This window comes from Eurypyga helias, unplaced genomic scaffold (genome assembly GCF_000690775.1).
Source record: "Eurypyga helias isolate BGI_N326 unplaced genomic scaffold, ASM69077v1 scaffold34769, whole genome shotgun sequence".
Taxonomy (NCBI): Eukaryota; Metazoa; Chordata; class Aves; order Eurypygiformes; family Eurypygidae; genus Eurypyga; species Eurypyga helias.
In genome coordinates, this window is record NW_010270845.1 from 19,647 (window position 1) to 33,727 (window position 14,081).

Consider the following 14,081-nt stretch of genomic DNA (forward strand, 5'->3'; position numbering starts at 1 on the left):
TCTCACCACATCAATTTAAAGAGCAGCATTTTAATTTGAATTGCAAGATCTGTTCCCATCTATGAATCCTGCTGTCTGACTCACTGCGGAGCTGCTTTATAGTGACATAGCACCTCCTTCTGATAGCCTCACTGACCAAGTGTATAGCATAAAATTAAACATGGTTGAGACTATTCCCTGGCGCTGAGGTCAAACGTGTTGAACAACCTGTATCCTTACTGCTCCACTCTGTTAGTCTTCAAGGCAAGGTGGCTGCAAACTGCCTATGGGAATGGTCCTTGCCCCAGGTTAATTCCCTAGTGATGCACAGAAATTGCTCAGGGCAGTGTTAGTTGGGCTATTCCCAAACCCAGAACAGATGATTGAGTCCAGTGCCCAGAAGTATTCCCCAAAATCTGTTTCATTTGCAAGCACAGATGCGGCCAAGTGGAACCTCCTACTGTGAGTAACCCAGGTGGTTACAACTGATCTGCACACTAGTTTAAGGGTCAGCACTCTTGTAGTCTGCCCGATGGAGGTCGTGGGAACCTGGGCCATCATTGGACCTCTTTCAAATCCCCCCATATGGCAAAGGAGACCTATGGGAAAGCGGGATGGAGTCAAAATGCTCTGCATTTGAAACGGTAGCCTCTCCCAAGAGAGAGACACAAGTATTTCTGCTGGGGTAAACCTGTTTGATAGAAGAAGACCGGGCTGAACTACCTGACACACGCTGTGGGTTAAGATGAAAATGAGGATAGTGGCTTTGCTGAGCCACGTTACGCATTGGCCCTCCTCTAAGCTGGACTGGGAAAGTAGTCAGTGAGGGTCAAATTGTGAGCACCCTTCCCACTTAAGTTGTCCGATAAGTCACTGGAGTCCCTGGGGTAGGGCAAGGTGGCAAAGCAAGGATACTGAGCTTTGGTGTAGTTCATCTCAAGTTTCCCTCAATGCCCAAAATGACTGTGCTGCTGGCAGGACAGCAGCATCCTCTGAATTCGCTGCAAGCACTGATGAAAGGGAGAAGCAAACACTAGAGCACATTGAATAATGCACCGGATGGTCTGTTTCCTTCTTCCCTTGGATGAGACTGCTTTCTCTTTCATGTGCTACAGAACATAAAGCGTTTAAACCAAAATCATCAGGAAAGCAAACGTGAGTTTGTTCTGTGTAGAAGTAAACAGTTTTTTTAACACAATGAGATTTACACAGGGCCTGATGCTGCCAGGGCTGAATAGTCCCAAGGAAGTTAAGGGCTGCAAACATGATGACTGAAGAACTCTGGACCGCCTGCACTCAGAGAAATGATGTTCCACAACCCATACTGTTGTGTGTGTGGGAAGCTAAACACGTTTTTCCATGCAGCCCCTGTGAAAAGAACTGATGGTTTTGTAATGTGCTGGGCACCGACGTGGGGAACAGATCCTTCACGTGTCCTCACTCCTTTGTGGCAGCATGAATATCACTTACGTTATCGTTTCATTGGGGGAGACTTCAATTTTGTTCTTAGAGCAATTCTTCCAATGGGGCAGTCGCCCTACATGGTATCTGAAAGGACAGCCCAGTTACTGGAGAGTAAATTAATAAAGCAGGTTGTTGGCGTCCAAAGAGAAAGCTGATGTCCTTACTGCCTCTTCAACTGTTTCACCCTTGGTACTGTCACTTACGAGTGGTTCCCCAAAATTTCATCAAGGTTGATGTCTTTCATCCAGTCATCGTTACCAGGTTCCGTCTTCAGTAGAGAATCTATAAAGTCTGAGTCACTGTTGAGGGCAGGTCCTATACTGTCACCTTGTTGGTTCAGAAAATCAAACGCAAGGTCATTACTGTGGTCACTTCCTTGGTAAGCACGAGAATTTTGGTTGGTAGATGTGAAACTGGTTGACGGCAGAGATGACGGAGGAGTCATACTTGTTCCTGGCTGATTCAAGGTAGGCACAGTCTGTCCTCTTAGCTGGTTGGGTCTTATGCTGAGACCTCGTAGTGAGCCGGCAGATTGTCCATTTAGAGTCTGCTGCATTTGGTTTGGAGGAGGCCTCATTTGGACTCCCGCTGTCAACTGGTTAGGAGGTGCCAATGCACGCTGAGGAAAATGCTGGTTGCCTACACTGCGTTGCAAAGACTGGTTAGGATATGGAGTGCCAGCGGGGAAACGGACTCCTGTTTGTTTCAGTGCATCTTGCTGCTTCACTGCAGCTTCTTGCGTGGCCCAGTTCTGGGCAGTGGCAGTAGCCGTGATCATCACATTGGCTGGCCTTTGCGTGGGGATACCTGTGGCTCCATGGTTCAAGCTTGGCCTTACTTGCTGCGAGTTGACCACCGACCCCGTCCCAAAAGCCGCTACGTTGTTTCCCTGTGTCATGGTTTGCTGTCGAGACATCATAGGGTTATTCTGACTGGGCAGGACTTGATTTTGGTTTCTGTGTGGCTGCATTTGGTTCATTCCTGAAGTCACATTGTATGCGCTTGGTTGGTTGCAAGGAAGGTTCCCGTAGCAGCCCATACTCCGAGCAGCAGGAACAGAAGGCATTCGGGTCCCAGTGGGGGTGGACATGAGGCTGGAGCTCTGGGGCATGATGCTGTGAGTTGAAATTGGGTTGGATAAGGACATGTTGTTGGAGCTCATACTCACAGCTGGTGAACCACCTGGAGATGAGAAAATGAAAGTGTTAAAACAAACGTGAGTGCATCAGTGCATGGCATCATTCAAGTACCAACAGGTTAAACACCAAGTTTTTGAGCAGCAGAATTTCTTGAAGAAGATTCTTTGCTTTTAAGAGGACTTGTGCAAACTTGCTCAAGGCCTTAAAGATTCCTGTCATCCAAAGGGGGGTTTGGTCTGTATGGAGCCATTGGTGGTCTTTCCATCCCTTCAGAGAACATCAGATAAGCCACAAACAGTGCTCATTGTAAGGGAAATAGTGGACCAGGGAAGGATAGACAGAACCACTGGGCAGGAAAGAAGACATTTCTGCCTTTTTTTACAAAAACACTACACACCTCAGACAGGACAAAGCCTGTCTAAGTGAGCAGAGGCAGAGGAGATGAAGAACTTTTCTTCCTTACAGGGCATGGCTCATCCTGCCTCCCTCTTGAGGAAAAAGGGAGTGATAGGCACCATCATCAGGCCCCTTCCCCACTTTTCTTAGACCCCTACAGCAGTGGTATCTTCCCCTTTGGAAATTCCTGTCCCCGAGAGCAGGAGCCACAACTGCATCTCACACGTTTGCAGCACTCAGAGCCTCCCCCCCAGCCAGGTGCTGGGAGAGCAACTCAGCCCAGGCTGTGACCTGCTTGTCCTCCTGCGTGGTGGCCAAGCAGGCACGAAGAGATGGCCCGGTGTTGTGCCTGGCGAGTGCCACCTATGCACCCCCTCTAAGCCCTATTCCCAGCTGGGCTATGGCCGTTTGCCCTGCAGAAGCTGACTTTCCGATGTGGGAGCCACACAATACCTGATGTGCAGATGTTTGCTGCACACTGGCATCAGAATCCTGCAAGTGACGAGTTGGCAGTATGAGTGATCTACCATTCATGGCTAATGCTGCGCAGTGAAGGATTTTCCTGTACCTGGAGTGTACCAATGAGTCACAAGAAGAGAGGTTTCCCTTCTCTTCAGCCTCCAAACCTTGACAAAAGCTCACTTCTGTGGCAGATTTGTGCCTACCCTGAAGCCAGAATGTCATTTATGGAACATAGGCTGATGGCTTATGCAATGCAAGGCTCTGCATCAATCCCTGAGTGATTGGTTGAAGAAGACGAAACGTTTCCTAAAAACACCCACTGTAGATGGCACCGTGGAGAATCCCCCTCTCTGCACATAATTAGCTGCTCCATCGCTTAATTTCCTTCGCTACTGTTGCTTCCAGTACAAGCCCTCCAAGAAGTGCTGCTAGAAGTCAGATTCAAGGCAAATGAAAGGAGAAGTTTCTCCACACAACATCAGGTCAGCTGAGGAAATCTCAGTGCTGGACGAGCTAAATGCTTGTACTACTTTGGGTGGCTCCCACACTATGTGAAAAGCTGTTGAATGGCCTTGCTATCAAGCTACCACGGCATTTTGGGAATTCTCTGAGCCTCTCTCAGAGAAGGAACAGAGGAACACGTATCCCTGGAGTTTTGATATTGCCTAGGTAGCAACTAGTAGCAATTATTGGATATGGGACACTGCCTTGGTTTGATCCTTTGTACGTACAACAAAACCAGGCTGAATTTGTCTAATTTTGTCATCAAATCTTATTAAATATCAGTCTGTGTGATTAATTTTATTAGTTGGTCCACTATCAATCTCATTCTTACTACACAGGTGCTTCAAGGCTGTGACCGTGCCTGCAGCGTTTTTCCCATACATCAGTCTTGGTGTAATGAAGGCCTGTTTTCCAGTCCTCCATTCCTTCTAAGGTCTTTTCAAAACTTAACAGTTTTCAACCTTTGATTTCAAGGCTGTACATCACAGCTGCTCCCAGTAATAGCTCTTGCACATCTCCAGCATGGCTGTAAAGTAAGCTTTTCTTTTGTTCAGCACCATCTCAGACTGTCTATGTCCTTTCCGCTGCAATCACACAGCCTGCTTACAGTGATGTCTGGAGACTTATCAGCCATTTCCTTATGTGCCATGTTAATTTTGTATCACTCTGGTTTGTTAATCAAAATAGGCAAGTACAAAGTCAGATGCTTTAAAAGACATTACGTGAAAAACTATTACCTTTATCAACCAAAGTTGTGTCTTCATTGCAAAATTACTATGCTAGTTTGAAAAGATTCTTCTGCGTCAGCCCATGTTGCCTGACATTAATTATACTCCCTTCCTGAATTCTTTATTATTCAGGCTGTATCAGCTCCCCAGAATTTTTGCTGAGCTCTGCATTAGGTCACTAGCACTGTAATTACCTACTTACTCTTTTAATTTTTGTCATGGCATTAGCAGTCTTCCTTGGGAGTTTCAAGACTAAATAAAAAGTGACATTAAGAATTTGGAGAACATCTCAGCCAGCTCTTTTAAAACTCTTGAAGACAAATCATGTGCATACATATTTAAAAAGTCTATGTTTAGGAACAGCTGTTTAATATACTGTTCCTGCTGGAATTTCACCATAATGATCATCAGTTCCCTCAGACTGGAACCGAAGAAAACATTATCATATATTTCTGCCTTTTCTGCCTTATTTTTATGCATATGCTATTTCCATTTAGTAATGGGTGCAAAGGATTCCTTTTTTCCTTAAATACTTAAAAATAACCTCCTCCCAAATCATTATCAACATTGAGTGTGACTACACAACCCGAGTTTCTTGTTCCAAATCAATATAAACATAGATACCTAAATTAAGATCACCTTGCCCTGGCAGCCATGCTTTTCCACAGACTGGCTCTAAGCAGGAGGCATTAGACTATAGAGAATTTAATTGTTCTAACAATCACGTTGTCCTGACTTAGGCACTTAACTTCATTCCCCAAGCTGGGCAGCCCCTGGGACGAGAGATGCCTTGAGAAATCCACCTGGTTTTACACCCACAGGTACAAGCAGATTCCTTTCCATGTGCTCCCAGGGAGCCACCTAACTGAATTTAGCTCTGGAAACGAAGAGGAGAGAATCAGTGCTCAGCAGGCAACCTCACGATTAGCCTCGTCCTTGGCTTTGCTGGTGGATTGTGCGTTGCTCACTGCTTTTTTGGAAATACTGTAACAGCTCTCCGCAGGGGTGATAGAGATGGAGGCTCTGATCCTTTGCTCCCTTATGCTGCTACAGAAGAGAAGGAACGGCACAGAAATCGGTGGCATTTCCAAAGACCTGGAACAGCCATCTGGGGAGAGCTGGTTCTCTCCCTCCAGCTGAACTCCAAGTTTGGGGAGTCACTTCACTTGTTGCTGGGATGAAGCCCCTCCCGGGGTGACCTTGCGGCCGTTGAGCACCCCTCGGGCTCCCACCGCCCTGCTCCTGCAAATGCCACGCTTCTTAAAGAGCACAAGTGGTCGGGACATGGGTTGTACTTGTGCAAAAGACGAGGCTTCCTCTTTCTTTGTATTGCTATTTTTATCCTCTTATTTTTAACGCAAATATTTTCCATTCTGATTTCTTCCAGATGGGAAGAAATGTCTTCCCCGGCAACGCTGTGCACAGCAGCTGGGCACCTCAGGCTGCGGCGATTTGGAGAAACGCCCTCACTGCCCCATTCACCTGCTCTTGCCTTGGGGGTTTCTTGCTGTTACATGGCACTACGGGGAAAAGCGCAGGGGAATAAAATGCTTAACCATGTATCTACAAGCCCCTGTGTTCTTTTATTTAATGTTTTGTCTCTTCATCCCTGACCTGAGCAAAGCTATTCCCAGAAAAAGGGAACGGATTCCCTGCTGTTACTCCCTTATGCAAGAGTTTCCTAATCGCTCCATCTGGTAGCTTTGCTGCAGGCTCCCAGCACGGCCCTTTCTCCCAGGCTCGCCTGAAAAGCTGCTCTCCTCCCTGGGCTCACTCAGCAGGGACTTGAGATTTGAATGGACAAGTGCTGCCAATCCCACATGTTTCAAACCCAGGAGATGGGACTTCCAAATACCACGAGATTGGCAAAGCATCCATCAGATTAAGAACAAGGAGCCCCACATAACAATGGCGATCTCCTTATTTTGGGGCCTTTCACAGATGTGGCTGCAGTGATTTCCATTTTCTCGCTCAGGCTAGAAATCGTTTGGTTTTCAGTAAAAGCCAAGAATCTCAGTTAATCATTTGATTCCAGGAACGAGCCTTTAAAGAACAGACCAAATCACAGGGTTCCCCAGCAAACTGCCGGGGATGCCAAGGCATTTGTTTTACGGGCGCAGGAGGCACCAAGCCAGCAGGCAGGGCGCTCTGCCCTGTGGCATCGCCCCCACCGTGGGTTATTATGCTGGCATTGGTGATGCTGGTGCACATTCACTGAAGATGATAAACACTCAGGCCCGTTGGAAAGCAGCAGTTTCCAGACTGCAGCAAGATTATCATTGCTAGAACTTGTAAACAAAACAAAGGAATCCATGAACATTGCCTGAGCAGCTCAGCCGGGCTCTTCCACATGTAGCTGGTGCCATGGCCAGCAGGTCGGGCAGGGGGCTGTTGTGTGAGCAAGCTGCACTTGGGAACCCATTAAAAATGTAACAGAAGCTGAAAATGTTTTGATACAAAGATCAGGTAGGAAGGAAAGACTCAGATCGCTGGAAAGACTCAGATCTGCAGAGCCAACCGTTATGGAAAACCAAACTAAACATCTTTTTTTTTTCCTCAGTGGTGCATATAAAGGTATCCTAGAAGGCAAAGGATCCTTTTCATACGTAAATGAACAGACACTTTGCAGTATAAAGAGCACCCTTTGATCCCATCTGCTGCATTTCCCCCCATCTCCTCTCTCTCCCCAGCACCTTTTCTTTACCCTGTCTTTGCTCTCAGAGCAGACTCCAGCTAACCAGCAAGGTGAACAGCATGAAAAGCCAAACGGGCAGTCCTGTGCTCCCAAAACTAGGCTTTCCAAGGAGGTGAGGGCACAAGAGCTAAACCAAAGGCCTAGTCCTGAAGTGCTGGGCATTCTGTGCCTGAGGCAGTTCTGGCAGAAATCAGGGGCTTTTACCCTACTGTTTAACTGAGCTGTTGAAACGCTACTTGTAGAGCAGCGCTGAGGCCAGGGCCATGACGTATGAAACACCAAATGTTCAGCTGATCGCTCTGGTTGCCCATGATGGTGTCATAAAAGATTCCTAAAAATCAGTACGTGGGTCCTCATGCTGTACATGAGCTGCTGCTCAAAGGGATGGAAGGTTCTCATCTCAGTCTCTGACGCAAGAGGAAGGAAGGAAGGGAGGAAGGGAGGAAGGAAGGGAGGAAGGGAGGAAGGGAGGAAGGAAGGAAGGAAGGAATGGGAGGAAGAAAGGATTTTCATTAGTACATGGGCACTTACCAGGATATTGGTTTGCTTGTTGCATATTGACCACGTTCCTTCTTTGGTCTTTATAATCTGGTGGGGGTCGTGTCAAGTGTCTGTTCAGCTGATCTTGTGGAGTGATCTTCTCCTGGAGGATGAGAATAAAAATACATTGATTTGGTTTTCTTTATGCTTTCTTCTGTGTTTCATCCAACTCTTTCTTTCCTCAGTACGTACAGAGCTGAAGTGTTCTTCCTTTCACCCTGTCTGGTCCACAGAAGAGGCAGCTGTGAACCAGGGCCATCACCCACTGCAGTCTGTACCGCCACCTTTCTGCTAGTTGTAGTGTGTTTGAGTCTGGTCTAACTTTCCTTAAAATCACTGTGAGTTGCTGAGCCTCTGCAAACATCGGCCACGTCTGCAGTGCAGTACAAAGTGTCTTCTGACATCCACACTGCTTTGCTCATCAGGCAGAGGGGTCTGATGGTTCCTCACGGCTTCCTGTCGCCTGTGCGACTGGGTGTGCTTTCAGAGAAAGCACAGAGACAGGGCAAACACCCAGGTCTAACTCAAACACTCAGCTGGGATGCAGCTAGGGAGCAATGAGGGTCCCAACACCTGCCCCTTGGCCGCATCAGTGGTCACCAGCCTGTTTCAATCAATGGTCACCAGGGCCAGCGGGTTGAGGTAGGGGATTCTCCCTCTCTACTCTGCTCTTGTGAGACCCCACCTGGAGTGCTGCGTCCAGCTGTGGAGCCCTCAACATCAGAAGGATATAGACCAGTTGGAGCGAGTCCAGAGGAGGCCCTAAAGATGCTCAGAGGGCTGGAGCACCTCTGCTATGGGGACAGGCTGAGAGAGTTGGGCTTGTTCAGCCTGGAGAAGAGAAGGCTCCAGGGAGACCTTATTGCAGCCTTCCAGTACCTGAAGGGGCTACAAGGAAGCTGGGGGGGACTTTTTACAAGGGTCTGTAGTGATAGGACAAGGGGTAATGGGTTTAAATTGAAAGCGGGGAGATTTAGGTTAGATAGCAGGAAGAAGTTCTTCATGGAGAGGGTGGTGAGGCACTGGAACAGGTTTCCCAGAGAAGCTGTGGATGCCCCATCCCTGGAAGTGTTCAAACCTCGCATCAGCATCAGCGTGAGTTGATGTTTTCAGGGTGTTACTGCCTGCCTGTAAGCAACGACTCCTCAGGATGCATGGCCCCATGGCAGGACAATGCGGATTTGACCAGCTCAGTCACGGATAAGTCAGTGCTAGTGCACATGTGCCTCCAGGAGCTGTGCTTACTGGGCAAGTGCTGGACAGGCCTCACCCTTCCTCTGCAACATGCCTGGGTTTCGTGCTCGGCTGCTAGAATGGCAAATTGGCTCGTCAGTGCGAAAAAGGGTCAGACCTTGTCTGGTGTTGGATGTCTGAGTAATTTGGGCATCTTCTTCCTGTAAATAGCATGCAAACGGACCTCCTTGTGAAAAATTTGTGTTTTCTTCTGCCAGGAACACTTTAAAACACTGGGAGAAGAGCCTTCCTTGCTGCAGTTGGGCATTTCCATATGCACCCTGGGAGTGAGGGGTCTGAATAAGATTTATAAGGCTCATTCAAGGCTGAACCCTTGTGAATCAAAAGGACAAGTTATGTCCCAGGATATTCCTACAATACATGTGAAAACTGTAGGAAGGCTTTGTGTGTATTTCTATGAACACAATACAAAAGCAAATGCAAGCTGATCAAAAAAATGCATTCTGTAGAGTGATTTTGATTTTTATTTTACTAATTTTTAAGAAAAGTTACATGAGCAATTAACTTTCTGTTCTGCTAGAAATTCTGACAGAAAACTGCAATGTTTTGAGCTGACTTGAAGCTTCAGTTTTCTTCTGCATAAATTAAAAAGTCAACAAATATTTCCCTCATAGGACAAATGAAATCCTTCATTTCAAACTCAAGCTTTCTAATTGTATTTTTGGAATGGAAATAAATGTGTGAACAAAAAGATATTCTCTATAAAAAAATGAGGGCTTTTTTAAAAAACATCCCCACAAAACCATGAATGTGTTTCCACTTCTGTGTTGTTCTTTAGTTACTGAATGACATTCACTAAATGTGTCAGTATTTCTGAGTCTGCATCTTTATTGAGACAAGAAAGTTTTGGAACCAAAATGTCAGGGTGGCATGAATGGGTCTGCCTTGTAGGCTGAGCAATGAAGCTTGAGGGAAATAAGCCACAGGCTTGGGGTCTGCTGTCATTGCAGCCTGGGGAAGCAGAGCAGGTGGTAGTCTCACCTCCATCCTTCCCCAGAATCGTCCCTGCAGCCCTTCTCTAATTGCTGCAAGGCACCTGTGTTGCCTTCTGCTTGCCCCACGGATATGCCAAGCTCCACTCCTCTTCCAGGGCTTCTGTATTCTCTGTGCTTTGGCAAGCAGGGCTACCAAGGAATGGTGAATTGTTAGGACAAGTGGTAATGGCTTTAAATTGAAAGAGGGTAGATTTACATTAGATATCAATAAGAAATTCTTCATGGAGAGGGTGGTGAGGCACTGGAACAGGTTTCCCAGAGAAGCTGTGGATGCCCCATCCCTGGAAGTGTTCAAGGCCAGGCTGGATGAGGCTTTGAGCAACCTGGTCTAGTGGAAGGTGTCCCTGCCCATGGCAGGGGGGTTGGAACTGGATGGTCTTTAAGGTCCCTTCCAACCCAAACCATTCTATGATTCTATCCCAACCAAGCAAACTTGTTTTGAACACTAAAATCGATGTTCCTGACCCTTGTTTACACACAGTCACTTTATACCATGCTGCCTGGATTCCAGAGCCTGGAAATCAGCTTTCCTCTGTGGTCAAAGTAGCACAGCACTGCACCTCAGCAAAGAAAGCCACTGACAGTATTCATATGCCTCAAATTAAGGATATGCTTAGACTTCTCTCATAATGAAACCACAGTAGCTCGGATACTTGAATTGTTTCATATAAACTGAAGAAGGTTTCAGAAGGGCTTAGCAAAGTGCTGAAAAATATGAGGCATGCTCCAGAAGATTTAGGCATTGCCAAAATAACCTCGATGTTTTTGGGGCTCTCTTGCCCTGTCTTAGCTTTCTTTTCTATTGTTTCTATGACCTTTTCCATGTAAAATAAGGAATTAGAAAACTTACGGCTTCTGCCAACATCTGCTGCTGTAGAAGGAGTTGTTTTTGCTCCATCATTTGCCGTTGCAGAGCCTGTTTCTTTTCCATCAGTTGCTGATTCAACATTGATTGCTGGGATGAGTTCATGTAACCACTTCCAGTGTTTGGATTTGAGCAAGAACTGGAGCTTGGAGTGGGGCCAGCTCCCTGGCCTACCACAGAGTGTTGATCCTGAAACAGAAGAAATGGCTCGTGAAGGATGAAAATAATAACAAGCATCAAGAGAAGGAAATAATCCTTTTTATGCAATTAGCTCAAGTACAGGACACAGCCCGCAGATTCTCAGGACAAGTGACCGATACAAAGGCTTTGACAAACTAAGAAGGGGATTGAGTAACTTCATTGCTCATGGAAGGCTCTGAAAATGTGCCAGGTGGTTCCAGTGGAAAACCTCAATGTTGTACCAGGAGCTTGGGAAACCAGCTCAACAGAAGTAACGGAGCTGTCCTGGGGATCTTTCAGGAAAGTTGCATCGGGCCGTGTGGCAGTTTGTTTGACCACAGGGGAACACACTCGGCGCCTGCTGGTTCCTGCCATCTGGTGAGCAGCAGCGAGAAGTTACAGACTCATCGCTAGAAGTGGCATCTATTCTTAGAAAATACAGAAGCGGTAAGTTGTTACTTCGCAGTGGGGGGAGTGGTGACACTTCCATTCATCCCACCACCTCCCTGACATGAGCAATCTCTCAGAGATTACTAATTGACTCCCGTTAGTGGCAGGATTAAAACAGGCTTAGAGTTGAATAGCATCCTTAGTAAAACAAATGTTAGTAAAACAAATGTCTAACTGCACAGGACTTCGAAGAGCACTTTAGGGTCTCACTGGCCTTCGCTATGGATCTAGATCTGCTTCCTCTTCCCCATGTGCAGCTTCATGAGGAAGGGATGGCAAAAAGTCATCTCAGAAGGCAATGGGGAAGGTACTAGGGGACTCAAACCATGCACATACAGGATGAGAACGAACATGGGATGACAATATGCTGCTCGTTTTCTTGCAGCCATGGTTTCCCTTGGCAGCAATATGTTTTCTGTGTACTTGCTCCACCAGTGTTTGGCACTTGGTCCTTTATCAAATGTCAGAACAAGCTTTCTCAGTCCACACACAAAAGTACTCAGCCTATGTTGGATCACTTGATAGCCAGGTATTCCTTAGCTGCCCAGCTACAAAGAAAATAGGATACCCTGGAGAGGTCACAGCAGTCCTGAGAAATATCAGTTCTCTGACTCCACTTTGCTGCAGTTCACTGTAGGAACCTAACCACGTAATTCTCTGTAACCTAATATGCAGCAGCAGTTTTGCGCCGCAACACAGGAATCCACATCTGGAGTCTGATGTTCCCTGTAATGCAGCGGCTCTCTCAATGCTGAGATGCCAATGCCAGGGTCTGGTCTACTACCTAAGTAAAGCTCTGCTCCATCGCCATCGCCTCCCATGGCATCCAGGGACACATGGACTGACCAACAATGAAACAAGAACTGGCCAGGCACAGCCAACCCGTGCTCGGAAGACCACGGAGCACTGATGCTCATGGCTCTGCAAACCATAGGAAAGCTCATTTCTGTGCCTTAGCTTTTGTAACTCCCTCTCTCCATAATAACACACATACACACTCCCCAGACTAATCCAACTTATCTTTCTACCATCTGGCATGGAAGAAACACAGTGATTGTTATGGGTATTTCTATTTTAAAATAATTCTGTGGCTTTTAGATGGGGCCACATGGGTGCGTAGCTGGCTAGATAAAGTATTTGATGTCTCTGACTGAAATAAAACCCGTGACTTTCTTCTGGAGCCACCTGCAGCCCCCAAGGCAGTGTTACAAACCCACCCTTCAAAATTTATTGGGCTCTTACACAATTATATCCTGCACACTTTCTTTCAGTTCCAGAAGGAATCCAGGATTGCTCGGCACTGCCACATTTTTCAGCCCTTATGTTAGCTGCAAGATAGAAAATACCTCCTCTCAACAGACCTGCTTGCCAAGTTGTTGCGCAAACTTTTTTGTCTTTCTTAAAATATTTTGAAAAGAAAAATATGTTACAATAAATTGGCGTTGACTTCTATATTCAAATGACAACTCTAGCTTGAACCCTGCCACATGTTACATCCATTAATAGAATTCATCTGTTGTGTTTTTGCACGGATCATGCAGGCTCCCCCAAATGTTCTTCCACAGCCCTGCATTAAAAAAAAAAACCAACAAAGCCCAACCTTTTCTCTCTCTCAGCCCCTTCCAGCCCGTGTAAGCTGTGGGGAGGGATTTTGTTTAAAGATAAACTGCGTAGTGTCCATTCATGATACCTATCAAAGAAAGCTCTTCTGTAATGGCAACTGGCACAAAGCACCAGCTGCTTGGCAAGCAGGCCCTGAGAAAGCAGGATAAATCAACAACTTGGAGCCAGTTTGGGGTTATTTTGCATTTCGTCCTTTCTCTGCTGTTCATGAAATGTCTGTGTAAGCCTATGAATCTACGATGTGTTGCTTGTCCTGCCTGCTGATCTTCCATCAGCGGCGATGGAATGGGAGAAGGAAGAACAGTTTCCTCATAAATCAGGGGATTAGCTGCGTGGCAGTTTGACCCTTCGTGAACCAGTGCTATCGAGACTTACTCTCGCCCCGCGCTTGCATCGCTGCAATTCAGAAGGCAGAAAGGCTACTCTGCTGCCAGGGACGTGGGGCTTGGCCCCTGCGCTTGGACAAGGAACACTTTCCGGCATCCCTGCCGAGGAAGGGCAGATTTGGGTTGGAGCTACCCCGCTTCCATTGAACCGTTTCATCCTGCTCTAAGCCTGGCTTTGCTGCAGCAGCTTCACTACGACTCCACACTTCTAAAGCTGCCGGTGGCCTTTTGAACTTCATTCTCGGGTTCTCATGCCTGTGGTTTGTGCACTTCAACTTAGAAACCCCTGACCAAAGAAAGCCTGGAGTGAGACATGGATGTCTCCTCGCCCAGGGGTGTCTCTGCCAGCAGACTGCAGGCATAGCCCAGCATCCCTCCAGCTGGGGAGCCCCATGTGCTAGTGTGCTGGGTTCAGCCAGGA

General features: G+C 46.9%; 1 protein-coding gene across 1 annotated transcript; it reads right to left on the bottom strand.

The window, feature by feature from the left end:
- Positions 1-1,642: 1,642 nt before the first annotated feature.
- On the bottom strand, positions 1,643-11,210 carry LOC104514823 (mastermind-like protein 2; the record flags this gene model as incomplete). Its single annotated transcript, XM_010158602.1, has 3 exons — positions 1,643-2,625; positions 7,899-8,010; positions 11,007-11,210. Coding segments are annotated over 3 exons (1,299 nt in total), but the record flags the coding sequence as incomplete, so codon positions are not given.
- Between the last annotated feature and the right edge of the window lie 2,871 nt (positions 11,211-14,081).